The 27,888-nt window shown below is 43.0% G+C and overlaps 1 protein-coding gene across 2 annotated transcripts in view; it reads left to right on the top strand.

The window, feature by feature from the left end:
• LRPPRC (leucine rich pentatricopeptide repeat containing) overlaps positions 1 to 27,888 on the top strand; it is a 346,459-nt gene that overhangs the window by 304,865 nt on the left and 13,706 nt on the right. For both annotated transcript variants that reach the window (XM_030195798.1, XM_030195797.1), the window contains exons 33-35: positions 8,822 to 8,961; positions 12,372 to 12,487; positions 26,035 to 26,109. In XM_030195798.1, coding sequence (XP_030051658.1) covers positions 8,822 to 8,961; positions 12,372 to 12,487; positions 26,035 to 26,109 — 331 coding nt within the window. The remainder of the gene's footprint in view (positions 1 to 8,821; positions 8,962 to 12,371; positions 12,488 to 26,034; positions 26,110 to 27,888) is intronic.

Here is a 27,888-nt window from a genome sequence, read left to right as displayed (position 1 = left end):
AAACTACGCTAGACCACCTAAATTTCCGGAAAGCACTAAAGACAGTCCTGTTCAGAAGAGCATACCCCACCGACCCAGCATAAAAAAATACCTGGACACCTGCGACACAATATAACCAAAGACCGTAATGGACATTACCGGACTCTTCCTCCCCTCTCCCTTTCTAAACTCCCCTAATTACCTACCATACATATACCTTACCTACCTTAATATCACCTTGTACGCATTCATACCTTGTATTTGTTCAGACCGAAACAGGCTAACGCCGTTAACGGTAATATGATGCCACATTGAGCCTGCAAAAAGGTGGGAAAATGTGGGATACAAATGTAACAAATAAAATAAAATATTTGAAAATCAAAACACCTGAGTATATTATAGGTACCAAGTTGATGTTTCTTCAGCACCATCTTTTTACCTGAGTGATGGTAGCTCTCAGATCATAAGTATATTTAGGGTTCGTTTTACAAAGCCATGGTAAAAAGTGGCCTGCTGTAGTGTGGGCGTGTCTTTTAGGCGTGCGCTGGCCATATGTTACCGCAGCTGGGGAAAGGTTATTTTTTAATGGGCCTGCACTAATATTAAAACTAGCTCAAACCTGTTTATGGCCTGAGCCGTTATCACTACCCATTGACCTAGCAGTAAGGGCTCACATGCTACCCATGCAGTAACCATGCAGCGCACGTCAACGTGGGTGTGCTGCTGGTTTCTGCCGGGAACCCCCCACGGTAGAAAATAGAAAATTATTTTCTACCGTGGGATTCGTCACGTGCCAAAATCAGAATTACCGCCGGGCACATGCGCTACCCCGGCAGTAGTGCAGATTGGGCGCGCACTCCCATGCCTTTTTAAAAAGGCCCCTTAGTGAATCTTAGCTCCTGTGCTTCGGTTGACCATTTTTAAATGTTTATTGTTACACAGAACACAACAAAATAATGTAATTCCAACATGAAAAGCACAACCAGAACTGTTACAGAAAAGCACCTGAATTAAATTTCCTTATTTCGTTCCGTGGTTAGAGACACATCCTCAGGAAGAGAATAAGATGCGTGACTGTTTAGCGCACTGTACTCCCCAGGACTTTTTGACTGGGCTTTCCACCCAGCTGATTTTACTGACTGTCCAGCTATTTTATCAGAAAATGTTATAACATTGCGCAGTACTCCACTGCTGCCACCCAACTGGCAAATTTTTCTGAGGAGAACACTGTAGCATAACATCAGATTGATTGCAAAATTCAAAATACATTCTGAGGACAGTTTGCAGGTAGCTGCACAGTTTGTAGGTCCATTTTCTTGCAGACTTTGCAACATTCTCAAGGGAAACATACTTCACCATTGAAAACTGCAAGTGAAAAAGTACTGGCAAAAAATATAAACTACTTTTTCCAGCAAAATTCATACATACGATTTTCAAAACTCTGTGCATTTTTGCTTCCCATGACTGAAGCCCACCACAGAACCCCTCTATGAAAATATGGTTAACAGTGCAGATGTTGTTCCATAGCAATGTGCCCTTTTACTGGGTTATAAAGTAGTCAGTTTTCATTTAAAGGAATAAATAGTTTTTGAAAATTGCACTTTCGCAGTAATGAAAAAAGAGCCCCAAGAAACTCTGGATCTATGCTTCATGTTCTGCGTCAGGGGCGTAGCTACTATGGGGCCACGGGGGCCTGGGCCCCCGTAGATTTGGCCCTGGACCCTCCCGCCATCAACCCTCTCAACCCCCCTCCCGCCGTCAACCCGCCGTCACCATCTGCTACCTTTGCTGGCGGGGGACCCCAACCCCCGCCAGCCAAAGTCTTCTTCCTTCGTTTGGCTTCTGAGCCTGACGTCCTGCACGTACAACATGCAGGACGTCAGACTCACAGAAACAGATCACAAGGGTTCATTCTGTTTCTGTGAGTCTGACGTCAGAAACCAAGCGAAGGAAGAAGACTTCGGCTGGCGGAGGTTGGGGTCTCCCGCCAGCAAAGGTAGGCAACGGTGGGCGGGGGCTGGGGGGGTCGAGAGGGTCGGCGGCGGGGGGGGGGGGGGTCAAAGTTGTTGGTGGTGGTGCTGGCGGGGAGCGGGGCTAAAATATGCCCCCTCACCTCTGGCTCTGGACCCCCCTCCCACCGAAGTCTGGCTACGCTTCTGTAATCTGCATAGGAAACAGCAGTTACAGATATTTTAGGAGAAGATCAGTGCCATTTTTGCTGGTGCAGCCTTTTCTGTCAGGCTTCATATCCTCTTTCTCCACTTGTCAGGATTGTTTAAAAGAAATAAAAAGAAAAGTAAATCGGGCTGCAGGTTGATGAGCTAGCCTGGGATCCTGTTCTTGCCCAGTATCAGCCTCATTCTTTTTCCTTTGTACCCCAAGGCTGTATGGAAGCTTTATTTTGTACTCAGCCAGGAGCAGTACAAGAACAATTTTGGTGTCAGTAATTCAATTGAAAATCACTGATTCCATTTGTGTTTTTTTTAAATTGTGCTGCAATCTAATTTTAAAATTTCTGAAAGTTCTTCTTAGTGGAGGAGTGGCCTAGTGGTCAGGGTGGTGGACTTTGGTCCTGGGGAACTGAGGAACTGAGTTTGATTCCCACTTCAGGCACAGGCAGCTCCTTGTGACTATGGGCAAGTCACCTAACCCTCCATTGCCCCATGTAAGCCGCATTGAGCCTGCCATGAGTGGGAAAGCGCAGGGTACAAATGTAACAAAAATAAAATAGATACTATTGGACATTCTACATGGAATGTTGCCACTATTGGACATTCTACATGGAATGTTGCTATTCCACTAGCAACATTCCATGTAGAAGGCTGCGCAGGCTTCTGTTTCTGTGAGTCTGACGTCCTGCACGTATGTGCAGGACGTCAGACTCACAGAAGCAGAAGCCTGCGCGGCCACATTGGTGATCTGCAAGGGCTGACTTCTACATGGAATGTTGCTAGTGGAATAGCAACATTTCATGTAGAATCTCAAATAGTAGCAACAGTGGAGGAGTGGCCTAGTGGTTAGGGTGGTGGACTTTGGTCCTGGGGAACTGAGGAACTGAGTTCGATTCCCACCTCAGGCACAGGCAGCTCCTTGTGACTCTGGGCAAGTCACTTAACCCTCCATTGCCCCATGTAAGCCGCATTGAGCCTGCCATGAGTGGGAAAGCGCAGGGTACAAATGTAACAACAACAACAACTTACCACAATCCATGACCTGACCTGATAATGAACTAGGCATAGCTCTCACTGTTTTTCTTTTAACCATATTTTTAGTTTGCACACCTGCCTGTTACCACTTGTAAATAATGGCATTTACACATGTGTATCACAAAACGTGTGTAAATTCCAGCTTCTGAAAGCTGCTGTTTAGGTGTGGAGATAACATCGTGCAGAAATGTCAAGGGGGCATAGTTTGAACATGGCTTTGGTGGAATTAACATCTGCATGTGCATTCCACATTTTACTAAGGGAGAACATGTGCCTGAGGTAATATTTTACACCAGCTCAAAGGCACATATAGAGAGGCATTTTTGATATGACATATAAAATAATGAGTGGAGTGGAACAGGTGGATGTGAAGCGTCTGTTCACGCTTTCCAAAAATACTAGGACTAGGGGGCATGCGATGAAACTACAGTATAGTAAATTTAAAACAAACCGGAGAAAGTTTTTCTTCACCCAACGCATAATTAAACTCTGGAATCCGAGAACGTGGTGAAGGCGGTTAGCTTGGCAGAGTTTAAAAAGCGGTTAGACGGTTTCCTAAAGGACAAGTCCATAAACCGCTACTAAATGGACTTGGGAAAAATCCACAATTCCAGGAATAACATGTATAGAATGTTTGTACGTTTGGGAAGCTCGCCAGGTGCCCTTGGCCTGGATTGGCCGCTGTCGTGGACAGGATGCTGGGCTCGATGGACCCTTGGTCTTTTCCCAGTGTGGCATTACTTATGTACTTATGTCTAAGTCCGACATTGGACGTTTTGCACAAAACGTCCAAAATCTGAATAGGAAAGAAGGCCATTTTTGAAAAAAGGAAAATCTATCTTTTTTTTTTTTTTTTCAAAATTACCGTTTCAGACAAGGTTTTGTGCTTTGTAAGGTTTTTTTTTTTATTGACCACTTAAAAAAAAAAACATCCAAGTGAAAAATAGAGCAAATCAAGTCATTGGGATGTAGGAGGGGCCAGCATTTTTAGTAGGCTGGTCCCCCAGACATCCCAGCACAGCAGTGGGGCACCCTAGGGGGCACTGTAATGGACTTCAAATAAATGCTTCCAGGTACTCATCTCACTGTTGCTCCCTTATCCTGTCTGCTGAGCCCCCCCCAGTACCCACTTCCCCCAACTGTACACTGCTACAATAGCCCTTATGGGTGAAAGGGGAACCTATATGTGGGTACAGTAGGATTTGGATGAGTTTGGGAGGGCTCATGTTTTCCATCACAATTGTGAAACAGGTAGGGGGAGGTATGGGCCTGGCTCCACCTGTCTACAGTGCACTACACCCACCACTAGAATATTCCAGGGATCTGCATGCTGTTCTAATTGTCCTGTCTAATAACATCTGAGGCTAACATAGAGACTGGTAAGTAATGTTTTTAATCGCATTTTGGGGTTGGGTGGGAGGGGTTCATTGACCACTGGGGGGAGTAAGGGCAGATCATCCCTGATTCTCTCCAGTAGTCAACTGGTCATTTAGGGCACCTTTTTGTGCCTTATTCGTTCTAAAAACAGGTCAAGCTCACAATGTCTTAGTCCTGGACGGTTTTGTTTTGTTCCATTATGGCTGGAAAATGTCCAAGTGTGTAGGCATGCTCATATTGTACCCTTAGCACGCCCCTGACACGCCTCCTTGAGATTTGGACCAGCTGCAGACAAACAGCATAAAAAAATGTCTGAAAAATTGGTTTTGAAAATACCAATTTGGATGTTTTGTGAGAAAAATGTTGAAATGCTTCTTTATGCCACTTTTTAGACGCTTTTCTCTTTCAAAAATGAGTCCCATACGATTTTTTTTAAAGTGCTTGTTTCAGCCATGACTTTACACAAGGGATTGATTTACCCAAGGCATTCATTATCTTTATTCCCATGTAGTTTGTCCACCTCCAAAATGAAACCGCATTAAAACTGCATCTTATTACTTAGGGGTCCTTTTACTAAGCCGCTTAAACGTCTATGAACGCCCAATGCGCGCCAAAATGGAGTTAACACCCGACTACCGCATGGCTCTTGTGGTAATTTCATTTTTGGCATGCATCTGATACGTGCGTCTGAAAAATATTATTTATTTTCGGGCAAGTGTAATGGACGTGCGCCAAGTGGCATTTGGCGCATGTAGCTCATTACCGCCCGGTTACTGCGTGAGTCTTTACCGCTAGGTTAATGGCTGGCTGTAAGGTCTCGGACCCAAAATGGACGCGTGGCAATTTTCATTTTTGGCAAAAATTTTAAAAAGGCCTTTTTCACAGGCGCGCTAAAAAATGGATCGGCGCGCTCCCAAAACCCGCGCCTACACTACCGCAAGCCATTTTTCAGTTTACCTTTGTAAAAGGGCCCCTTAATTGGCAGCTCTTTCCCCTATGAATTGAGACAGCTGCAGAGCGTTTTTTCCAGCAAAAAAGGTGACGGTACTCAAATGCTACGCTACCCTTCAAGGTTGGGGTGATCACTGAGGGACCCACCCCACAATAGCCAGGCCCCCTGCAACTAGTCACAGAATCTATGACAAGGTAGAATTGGTGTGTAGACCCTGAGCTCTTTCATTATAACTTGGGGTCCATGGGTCAAATTTTAGCAGACAGTGAAAAAGGTGCCAGTACTCAGTACCCCCAAGTACCCCCTCAAAAAAAGCCCTGGGCAGCTGTGGGTGGAAATGGTGGCATTTACACTTGGAAGTTGCAAAATTGTCACTTTGCTTGTAAGTGCTGGCACTTCTACATGGAAGCTGCCGGATTTGTGCTGTTCATTTTTCCAGTGTATGTGTTTCTAAAATGGTTGTTCCCACTGCACGTGGCAGCAAATAAGCATGCTCTTCTGCAGGTATTTTAGAAAGGGCTCTGCATTAGCAGACCTCTGCAACTAAGCACATCCCAACCTGGATATATCTCAGTTTCCATCTCTTGTTGTATGTAAAATGGGGCTCCCGGTCTTGGGAAATATGTGCTGATGATTTGCAGTTTAAAGGAAGCTCTGCTTTTTTTTTTTTTTTTCTGGAGCAAACATTTCAATGAGAATTAATCCGGGGCAAAGCGCTGAAGAATAGGCAAGGTTTGACCTGACTTGTATTTTTTGCATGTTTGAAAAGAATTTTTTTACTTTGTTTTCATCGCAAAAATGTTTCAGAAGAAAGGAAAATGATATAATTTAGCAGATCTGTTTTTAAAGAACAGAATTATAGCACCCAAATTTCACTGTATTACAATTGGTGGCCATAGGAATAAATGCTGGTATTTATTTTTGTTACATTTGTACCCCGCGCTATCCCACTCATGGCAGGCTCAATGCGGCTTACATGGGGCAATGGAGAGTTAAGTGACTTGCCCAGAGTCACAAGGAGCTGCCTGTGCCTGAACAAAGTCCACCACTCTAGGTCACTCCTCCACTGTTGCTACTATTTGAGATTCTACATGGAATGTTGCTATTCCACTAGCAACATTCCATGTAGAATTCGGCCCTTGCAGATCACCAATGTGGCCGCGCAGGCTTCTACATGGAATGTTGCTAGTGGAATAGCAACATTCCATGTAGAATGTCCAATAGTATCTATTTTATTTTTGTTAGATTTGTACCCTGCGCTTTCCCACTCATGGCAGGCTCAATGCGGCTTACATGGGGCAATGGAGAGTTAAGTGACTTGCCCAGAGTCACAAGGAGCTGCCAGTGCCGGGAATCGAACTCAGTTCCTCAGTTCCCCAGGACCAAAGTCCACCACCCTAGCCACTCCTCCACTCCTCTATATCTCCTCTATAAAATAAAATTCAGGATTAAAGGAAGAAATTTGGGATTTTGTTAATGAATGCTGAGATCTTCATTTCTGACAGTTCCAAAAGTTCCAGTCACATACCAGTTTCAGACTGAAAGCCAATCTTAAAACGTTATAAAATAAAGGATTTCAGTGGGGGAAAGAGTGGGGGAAAAAGTAATAATCCTGAAATCTTTCACTTTGTTCTAGAAAAACCCTAGCACTCCATGACTTCAGTAGTTATATTGTAAACTTATACTGGATTTTTCTTTTACTTGTGTCTTACAAAATACAATACAAAAAATCAATGCAAATGTTTAGCTTCATTTATTTTATATATTTTTTTCAACCTAGTCATAAAATTTTGGGTTTCTTGATTATGCTTCTACCGTATCTAAATTTGCAGTTTTGGCAGCCATGAATGTGCTGTAGAGAGGCATGCATACTCTGTGCATGGAATCTGGATGAAAGGGGATGTATTTCAGTGCCACCACTGAAACAACTTTTTGTTCTGGTGGGTGTATCAGCTGGATTGGTCCACCATAATCTGATAAAATATAGACCAAGGTGCTGTTTGCCCAAATTCCTTTAAATCAAGGGTGTCCAACCTCGGTCCTCACCAGGTCGGGTTTTCAGGATTTCCCCAGTGAATATGCATATGATCTCTTTGCATACAGTGGAGGCAGTGCATGCAAATCTCATTCTTATTCATTAGGGAAATCCTGAAAACCCGACTGGAGTTTGGCCCTCGAGGACTGAGGTTGGGCAGCCCTGCTTTATATGGTTTGACATTTTAGCTTTGTGTATGTTAGGACTGCTTTCTGTATGCATGACTACTGCAGCCACCTACATTAGTTTATTAGAGCACTTTGTGGAAGGCTGAAGTGGTGGGGAGGGGAGAGAGAAAGCAGACAAAAGCTGTTGCAAAGATTACATTTAATATATCATTTATTACTGCTAAAAAAAACAGCCATGAAAAATTCAGATAGCTAATTTAATTGAATATTTATCCCCCCCCCCCCCCAAAAAAAAAAAAGAAAAATCCCCACCCTTTTTGAGTGTCCTGTATAAATTATTCAGATGCTATTTTTTTTAAAATATTTTATTTGTATATTTGTGGTTTCCAGACCTTGCTTTCTAGTCTTCTAGCACATAGTCATCTTCATTTAGTTAAAAAAAAAAAAAAAAAAAAAAACAGAGAGAGAGAGAAAATACATTAGTGTCACAGTTACTAATATAGGAGCCCTTTTACTAAGCTGCGTAGTCACGACTACGTGTGTCTGTTTTGAGCTACCGTGTGGCCTGGGTGGTAATTTCATTTTTTACATGCATCCACCAAGCGCACCGGAAATTTTCCAGCGCACAGCACTAACCGGGCGGTAATCGGCATTGTACCATTACCGCCTGGTTAACGCGTGAGACCTTACCGCTAGGTCAATGGGACGCGGTAAGGTCTCAGGCCCAAAATGGACACGCCAATTTTTATTTTGACACACATCCATTTTCAGACACTCAAAAAAAGGCCTTTTTTCAGGTGCGCTGAAAAATGGACCTGCGTGCGACCAATACACACATGTACACGATTGCAGGCCATTTTTCGGCACACCTTAGTAAAAGGACCCCATAATGCATTGGTCAAATTTCAGCCCAGAAACATAATTCACTGTCCAAAGGTTGTGGCCGTTCAGCAGAAATGTTTTACTTTGTGTTATCATACTGTCTGCTTGAGTGAAACCATACGTTTTTCTTTGTTTTTAACATATTTGTATTTTTTTAGAGATTTAACATATAAATTAACTTTCATGTATGTGCTGGTTTTGTTGTACTAGTGTTTTTATTTTAGAAATTAAGCAATGTGGTGCTTTTTGTCTGTTTTTACAGCAATAACAATGAGTCTGCAGTGGAATACATCGAGAGTTTGTACCTCCCGGGAACACAAAATCCCAGTGTACCCGTCTCAAGTATGGCCTATGTATTTAGGAAGGTGATAGAGGAAAACCGAGAAGCCACTTTGGAAAAACGTGCGTTGCAAATTTTCCTCATACATGTGTTTACTGTTCATATATTCCCTCTTTGAACCAGATCTAGTAAGGGTATTCTTTCATTTTGTATTTGAGAGAATGCTTAGTACATATCGGTCATTAACAAGGTGTTCAGGGACGGCAACTTTCAAAGAAATTTCCGTGGGTAGACCAGGGGCGTAGCCAGACCTCATGGTGGGAGGGGGCCAGAGCCCGAGGTTGGGGGCACATTTTCAGTGCTGCCCCCCCTCCCCCCCCCCGCCTCACCTCACAAACAAATACCTTTGCTGGCGGGGGTCCCCATCCCCCGCCAGCCGGAGCCTTCTTCAGCGCCGGACTCCGGCGCAGCCGCGTTCGTTGTCCTGCTGCTTGTCTTTCTTCTTGCTCCTGTGCACGCTAATGCTCCTCAGTTTCACGTAAAGGAGCGTCAGCGTACACAGGAGGAGCAAGAAGAAAGACGAGCAGAAGGGCAGCGAACACGACTGCGCCGGAGACTGGCGCTAAAGAAGGCTTCGGCTGGCAGGGGTTGGGGACCCCCGCCAGCCTAACCAGGGGCCCGGACAAAATTTGCAGGGGCCCAGGTCCCCGTGGCCCCCCATAGCTACACCCCTGGGATAGACAGCTGTTTCCTTGCAGAAAAAAAAAATCCCTTCCCATTTTATATAGAGAGAGGTACCAGGGCCGCCGAGGGGAGGAGGGCAAAATTCCCCGGGCCCAGCCTCCGGGGGGGGGGAAGGGGACAGCGCAGGCAAGCTCCTTCCTGACTGCTTCTGGGGGGGTGGGTCTGTCTTCTCTCAAAGAGGTTGGTCTTGCCCCTGCTGTGTGCCACCCAGGACCTGGATGATTGTATTAACTCGATATCACATTAAAGCAATCATCCGGGTCCTGGGCGGCCTGAGCAGCAGGAACAGTAGAGGACAGCAGCAGTCATTAAGGGTGCGAGTGTGGGTGGGTGGGGGGGGGGGCGCAGTGTTCTGGTCCTGGTTCTCTCGGCAGCCCTGATAGGGTACATATGCTGTGAACAGCTTGCATGCTGCCATTCCTCTGGGAATGGAGTAACACTGGGCATAGGGTTAGGGCAGACCCATGGAAGCACAGATAGGGCTTTCTTTACCCTATGTGTTTTGTACATGCAAAATACACAGGGTAGAGAATCACTTCGGCACTAAGTTCACTGAAGGATTTTCAAAGGAAAAGGCTGTGGCACAGTTGCTGGCCCTGTGTATGGGTAAAGGTATGTGCATGGTGCTATTTAATGATACTGCACTAAACAGTTTGCACATCTCATTGTAAGGGGAGACAGGTTCCTGAGGCCAAGGGTTTGGAACCACACACGTACCTCTTAATTTTCAGCCCAGAACCCCTCCTCCCCCCGGTTTGAAAATTATGTGCGCAAGGTATTTTTTTATTTTATTTTTGTTACATTTGTACCCTGCGCTTTCCCACTCATGGCAGGCTCAGTGCGGCTTACATGGGGCAATGGAGGGTTAAGTGACTTGCCCAGAGTCACAAGGAGCTGCCTGTGCCGGGAATCGAACTCAGTTCCTCAGTTCCCCCCAGACCAAAGTCCACCACCCTAACCACTAGGCCACTCCTCCACTGCCATGTGTGTGCTGCTTCTGCGAGAATGTTCAAAGTGAAAAATATGTGCTCAGATCTACTTTGAATATCCTGTAAAATCCATGGAATGAAAAGTGTATGTGCACTTTTCACCACTCTGAGCATTTAGAAAATTACTCCTTTATTTACTAGCCTTTATACATAAGACATTGAAATAAGTACAACTGACCATTAACCTAAATCTAAAACAGTGATTTTTAAAACCATTTTGGGTCTTTCCTACTGCATAATCTGTTTCGAAAATACGACTGTTTTCTTTCATCAGTTTTTTTTTTTGGTTGAAAAGCAGGCACATATTATGCAACTCTGGCTTGACCGTGATTTCCTTGGTTGCCAAGGGCCCACCCCATACTGCTGAGCCTCTAGATTATGCACACACCATACATAGTCCATGAAAACTGCTAGCAGACAACAGTTACCATATGGAAACTGTATGTACTTGCTCATCTGTAGTACACACACAGAGATTCGGAGGAGGGCAGAGGCAAGAAAGAACTGCTGAAACTCCGGGGTGAACAACTTCTGCTCTGAGTGCTGAGTGGCAGAGGCTTTCTGCTATTATCTGCCGGACTTCTAGGGCCCTTTTATCAAGCTGCGGTAAAAGAGCCTTCAGTAGTGGTGGGGGCTGTTTTCGCCACGCGCCAGGGCCATTTTTACTGCAGTGGGTAAAAAAAAACCCCTAAAAAAGACATAGCCAAGTGGTAAGATTATTCTTACCATGTGGCCATTCGAGGGGGGGAGGGGAAGCACTTACCACCACCATTGAGGTGGCAGTAAGGGGTTACTGCTGAGTTAGCACCGCACTAGAAATTATGGAATTATTTTCTGTAGCGCCGGAAATGGTGCACACTCGAAGCAGAACTACCACCAGGCGGCCATGTTGGACTGACGGTAGTTCCAGGTTGCCACGTGACAACCTTTAGTAAAAGGGCCCCTTAGTGTTTTCTTTTCTCAAGTTTTCCAGGGCCACAAAAGAGGCTGGAATTTGGAAACTGATCCATGTACTGAAGTTCAAAGGTGCGCGAAACAAGTTATCATGACTTTTTCCTCCTTTAAATCGAGACAGGTTGGCGTATTTGCCTAAAGAGCTTTGTAGCAGTAAAAGGACAAGCAGGGGAAATAGAGAAAAGGGAAAGTTGCTTCTCATTCATTGATTTCTTTAAAACCCTTTAAGACAAAGCCAAAAATAAGTTAGTCCATTAGACTTCCATGGGCAGAGGTGGGCTGGCATATCTTATGGACAGGCATGTTCTCCAGGGCTCTGTCAGAGCATTGATTGTCTGAGTCTGGTGTAGCCCGGTCAGGAAAATACTTGAATAAAGCAACTTAAGTTTTTCTAGGTGTCTTGTGCTCACCCTTTTACTGCTGAAACTGCTTAATTGATTGAGTTTTCCGTTTATCTTGATTCTGACATGTTAGACTGTACTCCCTTATCACCTGGACCCTGTCTGAAGATGTCCTTGCATTGTGCCCCCAGCGTGCGTTTAAATTTATCCTCTTTTAAAGTGTGATATTTCGGGGGGGGGGGTTGTTACATTTGTACCCCGCGCTTTCCCACTCATGGCAGGCTCAATGCGGCTTACATGGGGCAATGGAGGGTTAAGTGACTTGCCCAGAGTCACAAGGAGCTGCCTGTGCCTGAAGTGGGAATCGAACTCAGTTCCTTAGCTCCCCAGGACCAAAGTCCACCACCCTAACCACTAGGCCACTCCTCCACTTGTTTCAAACTGCAAGTTGATTATAACTTTTGAAATTTCTAATTCTTAACATGTTTGTGTTTTTCTTTGTAGTGAGTGCCATGGCAGAACGATTGGCTAATCAGTTTGCTGTTTACAGACCTGCCACAGATATGTTTATACAGTATTTGGATGCAGGAAGAGTGGATGAGGCCAGATTCTTATTACAGGTGTGTAATAACATGCCAAAGAGCAATTGAGAGCTCTAATTTTTGTCATTGTTGTGTTTGTAAGTATAGAACAGTGGTTCTTAACCCAGTCCTCGGGCACACCCAGCCAGTAGGGCTTTCAGGATATCCACAATGAGTATGAGATAGCATTGCATGCACTTTTTTTTTTTTGTTACATTTGTACCCCGCGCTTTCCCACTCATGGCAGGCTCAATGCGGCTTACATGGGGCAATGGAGGGTTAAGTGACTTGCCCAGAGTCACAAGGAGCTGCCTGTGTCTAAAGTGGGAATCGAACCCAGTTCCCCAGGACCAAAGTCCACCACCCTAACCACTAGGCCACTCCTCCACTGTTGCTACTATTTGAGATTCTACATGGAATGTTGCTATTCCACTAGCAACATTCCATGTAGAAGTCGGCCCTTGCGGATCACCAATGTGGCCGCACAGGCTTCTGCTTCTGTGAGTCTGACGTCCTGCACATACGTGCAGGACGTCAGACTCACAGAAACAGAAGCCTGCGCAGCCTTCTACATGGAATGTTGCTAGTGGAATAGCAACATTCCATGTAGAATCTCCAATAGTAGCAACATTCCATGTAGAATCTCCAATAGTATCTATTTTATTTTTGTTACATTTGTACCCCACGCTTTCCCACTCATGGCAGGCTCAATGCGGCTTACATGGGGCAATGGAGGGTTAAGTGACTTGCCCAGAGTCACAAGGAGCTACCTGTGCTGGGAATCGAACTCACTTCCTCAGTTCCCCAGGACCAAAGTCCACCACCCTAACCACTAGGCCACTCCTCCTCCTTTGTATGCAGATGTATTTCATGCATATATTCATTGTGGGTATCCTGAAATCTCGATTGAGAACCATAGAATGCACTCTTGATTTGTACTTGGGTGGATTGCCTGGCTTGATAACTTTCTGCCCTTGTTTTCTACATAATTTTAGCTCAAATGTTGTAGTTTTCCCAATTTATCACAATTAAAATATGAATCAAAACACAAAATTTCAGTACTTAAGTTTGTTCTTTCTTTAGTACTGACATTTTTACAGAAGAACAAGTTATCTATGTATGAAATGAAATAACTTTTCTGTTTTTAACTTCCTTTTGTCTTTCATTATCTGCTGTCACTGACTGATCCCTGCTCAATCTCTCCTGTCACTTAGGAACTGACCCCCCAGTCTGACCCATTCATACCTGAAATGTGCCTTATTATCCCTGTAATGAAGTTTCACAGCTCACTGATATAACGGGCTTGCCCAGCTGTGCATACCTCCCCTCTCTCCAAAATAAATTTTTGTTTCAGCAGTTTGTAGGTTTTATTTCTGTTGATTTAATTCAGGGGGTCTTTTACGAAGGCGATAGTGTAGGCGTGTGTTTTGGGCGCACGCCAATCCATTTTTCAGCACGCCTGCGAAAAAGGCCTATCTTTTTTGGCTGAAAATGGACGTCCGGCAAAAATCAAAATCGCCGCGCGTCCATTTTGGGTCTGAGACTTTACCACCAGCCATTGTACCTAGCAGTAAAGAATCCGGGCGGTAATGACCTACGTGCATCAAATGCCACTTGGCATGTGTCAGTTCCTTGTGTCCAAAAATAAGAAATATTTTTCAGACGCGGGTATCGGATACTCGGCAAAAATAAAATTACCGCAAGAGCCACATGGTAGTCGGGCAGTAACTCCATTTTTATGCGCATTGGACACGCATAGACAGTTACGCGGCTTAGTAAAAGGACCCCTTAGTGAGCTGCTATTTTGTTTTGTTTTTGATAAATCAGGAGAGATCAGTAAAACTAAGTGGTTTATTAAAGCGCTGTTCAGCACCATGAGTTTGGACAGCTCCTGTGTCAGGTGCCAGACTTGGCATTTCTTCAAACTTCTGCAATATACAAAAACAAAAGAAAGTTCCATAAAATAGAAGCATCACTGGCATTTGTTGATCTGTTTTTATATAATTGCAGTAATGACAGCATGAACCAGATTTGAAGTAGTGTACTATCAAAAGCAAACCAAAATGTACTGCATAATAACCGAGTGCTTTTTGTCAGATAAAGCTTACAAATCCTCACATAAAAATTGGAAAAAAGGACCTCAAAATGTGTTCAGTCTTAACACATAGTGTATTTATGGCTTGAACATTGTAGAGGAATCAGTGATAGATAGTACTTCTGAGGCGGCTTGGTTGAGCGAAACGATGGCTGTCGTTGGGTGTGAGTCAAAAGTAAGAAATAGAAGTGAATAGGAAGAAAGTACATATTGATGCAGATGAATTCTGTTCTCTAAAAAAAATGTGAAATAAAATAAAAATCGGTATGTACTTTATTGGCATTATAATACACAAGTGTTGAAGGGTTTTTTGTTTTGTTTTGGTTTTTTTTTGACCATTGATGATTGGATCCAAATCAAAAAATACACAATTAAGTGTGTTAAGGCTGGACAAGTTCTGAGGTCTTTTTCCTCCAATTTTTACAAGCAAGCATGTTGAAGTGACATTATGTACTTAATTATTTTGAAGAAAATGTTTTGTTTTGTGTTTTTTTTTTATATAACCACAGACAAATCAGAAGATCTAAAGAGACCGTCTAGTATTATTATACCCATCTAGCAGGGCATTATCTACTTAGATAACTTGTGGTACCCTCTCTAAAGGCAGCTGCTACTGTACAGAAACTTCAGTAATGGGACAGTCTCTCCCTGTAAGAAGCAGGCTTCTCATGTTTTTACGTTTTGACTTTCTTCAATGCTACACATGCCAAGCACCACTGTAAAACACAGCTGAGAGTCAAAAGGCAGGCGGCAATAGAGTATACCAGTTAAAAAAAAAAAAAAAACACTGGAATAGGAAAATTTTGCTTTTGTTTTTAGCTGTGGTTTAATGAGACCTGAATTGCTATTCATTTACTTGTATGTCACAGCCACTTTGAACAGCAAATGCAGGTTTCTCAGTGGCCCAAATGCTCAGTTAAGATAGCAATCTTCAGGGAATGAGGCAACTGTGTTCCTGCCATTTCAGCAGTGCTAAATATAACAGTGAGTCAATGCCGAGTGAACTGTGGGTGATGAGAACTGCCACTGGCAGTGTAGACAAACAGACTCAGACAGGGAGTCTCCTCCCAGCAGGTGGCAGTCAGGCAATCAGAGCCACCCTGCAGATTGCTGGCTTTGTGTAGACTCCCAGTGTCAAACTGAGGCATGTTACCAATTTTTTGATAGTAAATAGCACTATATTCACTTAAAATACCTAGCGGCTGGTAAAAATGTAAGCAGCAGAAGGGGTAGTAAAACCTCTGCTTTAGTAATCAGAGCTTTTATCAACAGTTGACATCCGTTTCCATCCCTTCCAGCTGTTGAGAAAGGGAGCTTTTGGAGAATAGTGCTGGGCTTCATGTATATGTTCTGCAGTAGGTATCTTCATCCATATAGGCTGTGCACTATAGGAGTTTTAGCTCTCTGATTCCTCATTCAGTGGGGAGAGTGAGTGATAGGTTGCAAAGGGACAGTAAACTGCTTTCAGAACTGGGAAAAAACATTTTAAATGCCTTGTTTGCTTCTGAAGGAGTGTGAAGTAAAGATTATCTTGTATAGATCAGTGAAACTGAATTTTATTGTTTAGATAGCAGAAGGTAAAAAAATGTACAAGAGTATAAAGATCTTTTGCCAGGGCATTTTAAACATACTTTTTTTCTGATCTCTATATTTTTCTGCTATGCAAATCTGGAGTGTAATGCTGCCTGAGAGAGCAACAAGTCGCCTGTTTGATAGACAAATTCGTGTATGAGTATCTTTATAAAACTTACCCAGCAAATCATGGCTAACGTGACATTTATTCCTCCTGAGGAACAAGTATAAATGCTTATGTTCTGCCAAAAACCCACCTGCAAATATGCCTACACCCAAGTCTCATGAAAGTACTTACGTGCGGTACTTGTCATTGTATGGCCTTTACACGTGGGGTCATTTTTTAAGAGGCATTTATCACTTGTATACTGTCATATACACATAAGAACAGCCATACTAGATCAGACCAATGGTCCATCTTGCCAGTATCATGTTTCCAGTCGTGGCCAATCCAGGTCACAAGTACCTGGCAGAAACCCAAATAGTAGCAAGATTCCGTGCTACCAATCCCAGGGCAAGCAGTGGCTTCCCCATGTCTGTCTCAATAATAGACTATGGTCTTTTCCACCAGGAACTTGTCCAAACTTTTTTTTAAACCCAGGTATGCTAACTGCTTTTAGCACATCTTCCGGCAGTGAGTTCCAGAATTTACTTGTTGAGTGAAAAAATACTTTCCATCTAAGTCGAAGGACGTTCCTATGGATGGATTGACTAGATAATTTAGATCTGGCAGGTTTTTTAGAAAATTTGCAGAATGAGATTCCCCATCGGGGAAACTTTGCTAGTTACTTTCTTTTGCATAGGGGAAGTCATTTGTTATGCAATTTGCACTTTAAGAAAAATGTTAGGGGCTCTAGAAGCCAACTGTATAGTTACATAGAAGAGCTTTCTTGGATTTAAAGCCTAGAGTGCTTATGTTGGGGACTTCTTTTTTTCTTAAGTTCCCATGCAAGTGCTTGATAACCTGGGCAAGGGACATAAAGAAAGATCTTAGGTTGGTTTGGGGTTGCATTAATAATTAGTACACATTTTTGTTTTCCTGATCATTTTTTATTTGATTTATGTACTGTTCTCTCCTTTGTTATTTGAATTGTATTTGGTCAAAACCTCATCAAAAAAGAAGACAACATAGGCCCATAGTGCGTGTATCGAGTGGTGAAACCCATCTTAGCTACGTAATATCTATCTATATATATAAAAGGCAAGACCAACGTTCTGAAGCCTCCAGCCGGAAGTGTGAAGCGCCAGAGATATCCGGTTTCCCCATGAGTGAAGGAAAACAGCACAGCACGAAATCCCTCTCTCTGTAACAGTGAAGGACTCAGAGGGGGAGGGGAGAGAGATGCCCTCACTCTCTCTGTAACACAGAACAGCAGGAAACTTAACACTGAAGGACTGGACTCCAAGGGGGGAGGGGGAGGGAGAGAGGGCAGGGAGGGACACACACTCCCACATGCACACTCTGAAGAAAACCTTGCTAGCCCCCGTTTCATTTGCATCAGAAAGGGGGCTTTTTTACTAGTAGCTTAGTAAAAGGGCCCCTTAGTGTTTTTAATGTGTGTTGGTTTGTTTTGTTTGGTGGCTTTTCTGTTTTAATTATATATGTTATTCAATTTGGCAAATACCAAGAAAACAATATTTTATGGAAAATGTATTATATTAAACACAAAGTCAAAACAAATCATTTATACATGCTGTGAAGCCCACCAGTAAAAAGAAAGGGGGACAGCACATAAAAATGCGGTTAATAAATCCCCATAAATAAATAAAGTTATGGGAAAATATCACAAAAATAGAAAAGCACAGCATCCAGCATCAACCATATCTCTTACTAGCAAGCTTCAAAGTAAGGAAGAATAACATAATGGGAAAGGATGACCATTGCAGAACAGAATACATGTGCATACATCGGGCCTATGTGCATAGGCTGTGAAGGCTTCAAAGGAAAAAATTAGGTCTTTCCATTCATTTTCCCCAAAGAGAAAGCAGTCCATCAGAACTAATAATCAAAGAAAATATGGCACAGAATGGAAGAAAATGCAAAGTTACAGCCATCTTGAATTCCCCCTCTCCCACTTTTAACCAGTTTTATTTGTGAAGATCATTTAATTCTTATATTTATGAGTAAGGAAATTTTCTTATTAAGTGCAGGTTTGTAAGACTAATTTAGACATAAAAGAATAAAAACCCCAATAAATTACTTCAGTAAAAACTGTACCGCCTACAATTTATTTATTGACATTATTTTCAACCTACTCCTCACTGGCCTCCCACATAGCCATCTATCCCCCCTTCAATCCGTTCAGAACTCTGCTGCACATCTTATCTTCTGCCTGGACCGATATGCTCTTATCACCCCTCTCCTCAAGTCACTTCACTGGCTTCCGATCAGGTACCGCATCTAGTTCAAGCTTTTCCTACTAACCTACAAATGCACTCAATCTGCAGCCCCTCATTACCTCTCTACCCTTATCTCCCCTTACGCTCCTACCTGAAATCTCCGCTCACAGGACAAATTCCTCCTCTCTGCACCCTTCTCCACCACCGCCAATTCCAGGCTCCGCCCTTTCTGCCTCGCCTCTCCCTATGCTTGGAATAAACTTCCTGAGACCATACGCCAAGCCCTCTCCCTGCCCATCTTCAAATCCTTGCTCAAAGCCCACCTCTTCAATGTCGCCTTCGGCACCTAACCATTATACCTCTATTCAGGAAATCTAGACTGCCCGAATTTGATTGTCTGCACATTTTGTCCATTAGACTGTAAGCTCCTTTGAGCAGGTACTGCCCTTCTTTGTTAAACTGTACAGTGCTGAGTAACCCTAGTAGCGCTTTAGAAATGTTAAGTAGTAGTAGTAGAATAAATAACATGATGAATCTAGTTTGTTTATACATAGGGCATTTCTTCTTAGGTGTGTATAAATTGTAAATTTAGATGTTTATTTTCCATCCAATTGGGGGTTTGGATTTGGGGGTCCTTTTACTAAGCCACAGTAAAAAGTGGCCTGCGGTACTGTAGGCGCGGGTTATGGGCGCGCGCAGAATTATTTTTCAGCGCGCCTGTAAAAAAAAGCTCCCCCCCCCCCCCGAAAATGGATGTGCGGCAAAATCAAAATTGCCACGCGTTCATTTTGGGTCTCGACCTTACCGCCAGCCGTAGACCTAGCAGTAAAGAATTTGTGCAGTAATGACCTATGTGCATCAGATGCTTCTTGGCGCGCGTCTGCTACGCACCAGAAAATAAAAAATATTTTTCAGATGCACATAGCGGATGCGCGCCAAAAATGAAATTACCGCAAGAGCCATGCGGTAGTCAGGCGGTAAGCACGTTGGGCATGTGTAGACACTTATTTGACTTAATAAAAGGGGCCCTTTGATTCTGGTAGTAGTACAAGGCTTCTGCAAGTGGAGTTTGCTTCTGCCTCCACCCCCCTCTCCCCACACTGGAAGGCCTGGGAGGGGGGTTGTCAGAACCAAGGATCGGAAGGAGATGGGGTTATTCTTCAGGGGGGTGGCACAGAAGGGCTGGACCATATAAAATGTTATGCGGGTCGTGGATGATATTCAGCCGGACCTGCTTAGCTAATCGGGTGAATTTTGCTTTGAATTTAGCTAAATTCAGCCATTTAGCTATGTGGGTGCTGATACTGAATATTGCCGTCACCCACATAACTGCGGGCTCCTCCCCAACTCCGCCCCTTGACCTGCGCACTTTAAATAGGGCTGGTCAGAGCTGATATTCAGCAGCACTGCCCAGTTAAGTGCCGTTGAATATTGGCGGTTGGGCAGTCCCAAATTATTTAAGCAGTCAGATGCCTCTCCTACCCACTTAAAACTGCTTTGAATATCAGGTGGCTTCTTAGGTATGAGTGACTTGGTTTGAATGACTCTCTTCTTTCCTATTGAATATTGTAGTTCTTGTTCATTTCATTGTTTTATGTTTTTTATTAGATTGTAAACCGCCCAGTTCTGCGAGTCAGTTTGGGTGGTATAGCAAGTTTTAATAAACTATATAACTATTTATATATTGTGTACTGGTTCCCTCAAGAATGCCTAGTAGTGGACCAACTTGATGGGTTATTAGTTAGGGATGCATATCGCTGAAGTGACACTCAGTTCTTGAGAGGTGGGCTAAGTCATGTTGTACTGTCATACTAGCATCATATGACTTACTGAAGAACATTTCTAGAAGCTGCCACCTTGTTCACAGGAAGCCATTGCACTGCATAACTTGTGCAGAATGGATAGAAGAGGCAGGTAAAGTGGTAAGGTCCCTATATGATGACCTGCTTATAAAGAGTTGCCCACAATGCTGGAAGTTTATTTTTGAAAGTAGAGTAGACTGACAGTAATACTGTTTGTTCCAGCATGCCAGTGACTTCTTTTTTTCCCATGGATGTTCCTCGGCATTGACCTACATCCAGATCTTCAAAGACCTGTTCCTTAGTTTAATACCAAAGTGTATCTTGAGTCATACAACAATTGAATTCAGCTTTATAACAAATAGCATACTACAAAGAGATGCAAGAGCAATTCTCGTGGCTTGGTAGCAGTAGTATGTAAGTACAACAGGGCTTTAGTGCGTCACAGAAATAAGGCACTGGGTCCCTGGCAAAGGGGCACAACTGCAAGAGAAAACCTTGCTGACTTGAGTAGCCCTGAGGAGTTCATCCTCTGAAGATACTTCCTCACTAGCAATCAAGGAGAAAATCGTATAAAAAAAAATCAATTCATGTAGATGTTTGATATCCTTAAATGAGGTTAATTATCTTTTTTTCTGTCCTATAAAATTAAGAGACGTTATCATTGCTAAGGAAGGTATACGTGATACTCCGGTGATGACCTTCCCAATTTAGGTGTACTGTCTAGGCTGCAGAGTCTTGACGTTCTTCCAGTTTATTTTTTATAGAATTATTTCTTGTCTTTAAAATTAGATTTCCTCATCTTGGACCCACTTGTTGTGGACAAATAATTAGGATTGCTTTTCTTATACAAATATGTGCAATTATATTTCAAATCTATACATTTCGATGTGTTATCATTGTCTTGTAATATACTGTAAACTTATAAATAAATAAAAAAATCAATTCTGTAAATACGTATGCATTTGTATGTGGGTTTGCTATATATGGATACAGATGACTAGGTAAAGCAGAGTCCCCCCAAACCTTTGAGGGGAAAAACCACATAGGGCATTTCAAATCACCAAAAGGATGAAGGATGGGTTTCATTTCCATCAGTTTGTTAAGCAGAGGGGATCCAAGATTTGAATTCCTGGGAAATGGGGTGGGGGACAGGCAGCAAGCAGGGTGTCAGTAGTACGACATGGTAGTGGGTTTTGTTTTTGTTTTTTTAGGATGAGACAATTTAGGGCTACACTATTAAGCCCTTAAGAACCTTCCCCAGTCCATATTTAGGCTGTTGTAATTCTCTATGTGGTGGCTGTTAAAAAAGCTGCAGGTTTTACAAAATACAGCTGCTAGATTGATTTTTCGATCAGGAAAGTTTGAGAGGCCTTCCCCATTGTTGTTGAAATTACATTGGCTTCCTGTTAGGTCGAGGTTAACATTTAAGATTATGGGGTCCTTTTACTAAGGTGCACCGAAAAATGGCCTATGCTGGTGTAGATGCATGTATTGGATGCACGCAGGTTCATTTTTCAGTGCGCCTGAAAAAAAAAGACCTTTTTGGGGGGGGCCAAAAATGGACATGCGGCAAAATAAAAATTGGTGCGCGTCCATTTTGGGTCTGAGACCTTACTGCCACCCTTTGATTTAGTGGTAAGGTCTCACGCGTTAACCATACGGTAATTGTCTATGCACTTAGAATGACGATTACCACCTGGTTCCTGCTGTGCGCCAGAAAATGAAAATTATTTTCCGGCGCACGTAGCAGACGCGTCAAAAATGAAATTACCACAGGGTCCACGCGGTAGCCCGACTGTAACTCTGAATTGACGCACGTTACATAAGTACATAAGTAATGCCATACTGGGAAAAGACCAAGGGTCCTTCGAGCCCAGCATCCTGTCCACGACAGCGGCCAATCCAGGCCGACAGCGGCCAATCCAGGCTCTGGACGTGTATAGGCGCTTATGCGGCTTATTTTTCAAATCATTGTATGGACTAAATTCCAACAAGCTTTGTGCTCTGTTTGAACATTCCAAATGTGTTCCTTTCTGCTCGTAATTCCCATCATTTGAAATTGAATTATCCATCTTTAAAGATTATTAATCAAAAGCATCTATTAGAATATTCTTTTGCATATCAGGGGGACTTATGTATGGAATCAACTTCCTTTCTAGATATGACAACTTATTTGAAGTTAGGAATGTATTTTAAATAAAGGGCATCTGTAGTTTCTCCTCTAATAGAGGACTTCTTGATTTGTGATCCACATTGAATCCAAGTGGAAAACTGCAGAATATAAGAGACTGAATAGAATAGATAATAAGAGAGAAGTTAGCTACTCCCAAACATTACCCCCTGCCTTCTTACCCTGTGTCTACTCTCTCAGTTGTAAAGTAGGGGGGATGTATGTGGCTCATTATCGCTCTTGTCCCTTCCCCTCCCTTTCATTGAGTCCGCACCTTTCCCTGTAATTCTCCTTTCCCTTTTACTGTCACACCCCTCCTTTTTTCTTCATTTCTCTCACCCTCACACCCCCTTCATTCTTATTCTCATCTCTTCCCCTCTGCTTTCCGTCCATTTCCTCTTATTCATTCATTCACCTCCTACCCACCTCACCTATTTATCTTCAGTTGGCAGGACCTGGCACCCCCCCCCCCCCCCTCCCAGCTTTTCTATCATCACCACATGTCATCTCACTGAACTTTCTATCACTGCCTTTGCATATGGAAGCAGAATTCCTTCATAGGCTTGATTCGGCTGTTTAAAGGACCTAAAGGAGGAAGAGGCTGAAAACTGAGGTCCTCTATCCAGTCCCGGAGCTATTGTTTGGGGACTCCAGAGGCACAGGCATATCCAAACAAGAACGCTGTTCTGATTAGATTTTTTTTTGTTTGTTTGTTTAGCCAGTCTTTATTGGAAGGTCTATAAAATAGTGAGTGGAGTGGAACGGGTAAACTAGGAGGCACGTAGTGAAGCTACAAAGTAGTAAATTTAAAATGAATTGGAGAAAATATTTCTTCACTCAACGTGTAATTAAACTCTGGAATTCGTTGCCAGAGAATGTAGTAAAAGCAGTTAGCGGGGTTTCAAAAAGGTTTGGATGGCTTCCTAAAGGAAAAGTCTATAGAACATTATTAAATTGGACTTAGGGAAAATCCACTGCTTATTTCTACATCGGTTGCTGTTAAAAAATGCATGCCAATTTCCCTTGACAAAGCAGATGACTGCGAAACAGGCTCCTGTCGGGTTGGCATTGATACTGGGGATACAATCAAAATTTGACAAGCGAAGTCTATGAAGCACAAGTGATACATCAATAGACGGATTTAAAGAATTATAAAGTGGCTCGTAGCTTCTAAGAAGATCAAGATAACTTCTTTATATGCTTTTGCATTTTTGATTCAGTTCACCACAACAACGATATAGTTCTTTGAAGATCTAGAATTTTACGGGTGCACGGAAAAAATTATTACAAAAAAAGTGATATGGACACAATGTTGTATAAAGATATGCATATTTAAAATTTAGTATTAGTAAATTCACGATAAGCAAATACTGTGCACTACTGGAGGTTGGGGGCAGTCAATGATTATATCGTGTCACAAGTGCAGAGGCTCAATATAAGCTAGACACCTAGAGTGCCTGCGTGACTGTATGAGACGTCCCCTCACTAACAACATATTACTGTTGTGGTAATTTGCTCTTCCTACATAGATTTGTGTATTTCTAGAATAAGCAGCATAAAATGTATTGTACTGTTTTGGGATCTTGCCAGGTACTAGTAACCTGGATTGGTCACTGTTGGAAACAGGATGCTGGGCTTGATGGACCTTCGGTCTGTCCCTGTATGGCAATATGTACTTAAGGAGAGGTAGCCAAGAGCAATAACAAAGACCCCCAAAAATGAGGTATTGCTGGTACTAACTATGGAGGAGAGTCCTTATGCATTATAGAGAGGCAGCTGTGGACTCAACGAATAAGTTGAAACTCATCCAGACAATATGCCTATTTATTCCCAAATATACCTGGGCTGGTTCCAAAGAAAGAAAATGGAACCAACATTATCAAATCCCAACTCAAGATCTTCAAAACATCTTTCACTTGTTTCAGCAAGGACTGCTTACTTTAGGCTGCATAAAATAGAAACCATTAGCTAGGTTGAGTGCCGACAACCCCATGTTTTTGCACTGTAGAAGCAAGGCACTGTCAATTTTAGCACCAGAGTACTTATTCTCACAACCCCCCCCCCCCCCCCCCCCCCCCCCACCCCCAATATGCGGCCATGTAAGTTTGGCAAAAAAAAAAAATAGGCAAAGATGCAGCAAAACCACAGCAGGTAAAGTTCTTGATATCAGTAATATGTCAAGAACTTTACCTGCTGGCTAAAGAGACAAGGTACTCTTGATCTCAAAGCTTATGATGGGCTTGTATTCTGAGTAAGTAAAAGGGGTCTCAGTCTGCTAAGAATTCACTCAATTGGTTCCTTTCTATAACATAGTAAATGACGGCAGAAAAAGACCTGCATGGTCCATCCAGTCTGCCCAACAAGATAAACTCATGTGCTACTTTTTGTGTATACCCTACTTTGATTTGTACCTGTGTTCTTCAGGGCACAGACCGTATAAGTCTGCCCAACACTATCCCCGCCTCCCAACCACCGGCTCTGGCACGGACCGTATAAGTCTGCCCAGCACTATCCCTGCCTCCCACCAGCGGCTCTGGCACAGACTGTATAAGTCTGCCCAGCACTATCCCCGCCTCCCTCCACCGGCTCTGCCACCCAATCTCGGCTAAGCTCCTTAGGATCCATTCCTTCTGAACAGGAATCCACTCAATTGGTTCCTTTCTATAGAAGAGATGATTCCCAGTTTCCATTCTCAGAGGCGCAAGGCTGTTTTTCCACATTGCAGAGGAAAAGCTTTGTCACCAGCACCATTGCAATAAGATGTCATATATGAGAGTTCTGTAATATCTGTCTAAATAGCACATTCTGTTAACCTGTGTTAAAACTGCACAGCCTAGTTTTAATCCAGTTTTGTACAATGTTTTTTTTTTTAATTTAAAAAGGGCTCTTTAAAAGTTCCTGTGTGAGAGTGACAACATGTTAACCATAAAGTAAAATATTTGCTTACCTGGTTTGATTTTGCTATAGCATCTTAAGAAGGGATAGACACTTGATTTATCTGGTCTGTCACATAAACTTTTTTTTTCAAGTTTAACTTTTGTCTTTCTTTCTCAAGTGCTGGCTGTCTATTGCATTGAAAGCCTTTTATAAAACAGAGATTGAAATCAGTCCTTTTGTATGCATAAGTGTAGGTAATTATACTTTAAAGAGAACTTGCTTTGTACATTTTAATTTTTATAAAGAAACGAGCAGTTATCTCCCTGACACCTTATTAAATGTATAATTAACCTTATGATCCTGAGCTCACTTATGAATGCTTGGCAGTATAATTGGAGAGGAACACTGTTCCTTTCTTTTTCTCTTTCTTTTACAGAACTAAGCCTCATTCCTGTGGGATGCTGAAGCGTTAGTTTAATTTTTTTTCTCCTTTCTTTTTAAACAAACTTTATACTTGAAGTGCCAAAGACTGCATTTAAGATCACTTGGCATGGTCTTACCCACTCTTTTTATGTTTAATGGTCTGCTATTAGGCCCTAATATTGGCTAATGATATATTATTCTACTATTATGAACCTTTTTTAATTAGAAATGTTCACCTTCATCTACTTGGTTACCAGCAACTTAATCTCCACATGGCATTTTAATTTCCCTTTTTGGTCTTTTTCAGAGGTGTAGTGCAATAGCTGAACAAAGTGTGAATTTGGTGTCTTATATTACGAGTTCTTCACAGAAGCCAGGACAGGTACAAACGTTTTACTGTGCTGAACCTTTTATTTCATATGGTTGCTCTTGTTTGTATTAACTTAGAAATTGATTCACCCAAAACAGTTTTGACTTTGGAGTGCAAAATTTGGAAACCTCCTAGATAGTAACTGTCTTAAAAACACGTATTCAAGGAACTTTGGACTCCTAAATGAATTGAAAAGACAACTGTTCATTATAGTAGATGATGATGACGGCAGAAAAAGACCTGCACGGTCCATCCAGTCTGCCCAACAAGATAACTCATATGTGCTACTTTTTGTGTATACCCTACTTTGATTTGTACCTGTGCTCTTCAGGGCACAGACCGTATAAGTCTGCCCAGCACTATCCCCGCCTCCCAACCACCGGCTCTGGCACAGACCATACAAGTCTGCCCAGCACTATCCCTGCCTCCCAACCACCAGTCCCACTTCCCACCACTGGCTCTGGCACAGACCGTATAAGTCTGCCCAGCACTATCCCCGCCTCCCAACCACCAGCCCCGCCTCCCAACCACCGGCTCTGGCACAGACCGTATAAGTCTGCCCAGCACTATCCCCGCCTCCCAACCACCAGCCCCGCCTCCCAACCACCGGCTCTGGCACAGACCGTACAAGTCTGCCCAGCACTATCCCTGCCTCCCAACCACCAGTCCCGCTTCCCACCACCGGCTCTGGCACAGACCGTATAAGTCTGCCCAGCACTATCCCTGCCTCCCAACCACCAGCCCCGCCTCCCAACCACCGGCTCTGGCACAGACCGTACAAGTCTGCCCAGCACTATCCCCGCCTCCCAACCACCAGTCCCGCTTCCCACCACTGGCTCTGGCACAGACCGTATAAGTCTTCCAAGCACTATCCCCGCCTCCCAACCACCAGCCCCTCCTCCCACCACCGGCTCTGGCACAGACCGTATAAGTCTGCCCAGCTCTATCCTCGCCTCCCAACCACCGGCTCTGGCACAGACCGTACAAGTCTGCCCAGCACTATCCCCGCCTCCCAACCACCAGATATGTCTCTTCCTCTTGTGTATTCCAGACATAGACACTCAAAATCCTATACTCTGCCAATAGACATCTATTCATCCATGTACATTTGCACCTTTTATTTGCTTCTTACGCAAACATATTTACTTCTGCTTAAGGCTGTTAAACTTCGGGGCGAAGCATTTCTGCAGTCACACAACTCCTTCCTATACAAGTAATTTATGCACTGAAGACTTTTACACTTTATAAAAAGAATTTAAAACTTAAGTACAACAAACCTTATTTTACCTTTTTTTTTTAAGGGACCTTGTAAATTGTGTGTACTCTACGGCATACACCTCAGTTCTACATACATGAAACTCTTTCCTAATTCCAATATTATAATCTTGGTTATTTTGTTATAAAAGTGAAGTATGTTCATCTTTACTACTACTGTAAATTAAATATTTCTATTTTATTTATTCATTGATCTCCATGAAAAGTATTTAGTTCAATTTAAAAAAAAAAACAAAAACAGACAAGTCATCACTTACTACTACTACTACTACGTAACATTTCTAAAGCGCTACTAGGGTTACGCAGCGCTGTACAATTTCACATAGAGGGACGGTCCCTGCTCAAGGAGCTTACAATCTAAGAGACAAGTGAACGGACAGTCCGATAGGGGCGGTCAAATTGGGGCAGTCTGGATTTACTGAATGGTAAGAGTTAGGTGCCGAATGCAGCATTGAAGAGGTGGGTTTTAAGCAAATACTTGAAGATGGGCAGGGAGGGGGCTTGGCGTAAGGGCTC

Source organism: Microcaecilia unicolor, chromosome 3 (genome assembly GCF_901765095.1).
Source record: "Microcaecilia unicolor chromosome 3, aMicUni1.1, whole genome shotgun sequence".
Classification (NCBI taxonomy): domain Eukaryota; kingdom Metazoa; phylum Chordata; class Amphibia; order Gymnophiona; family Siphonopidae; genus Microcaecilia; species Microcaecilia unicolor.
This window is presented reverse-complemented; position numbering and strand designations above follow the sequence as displayed.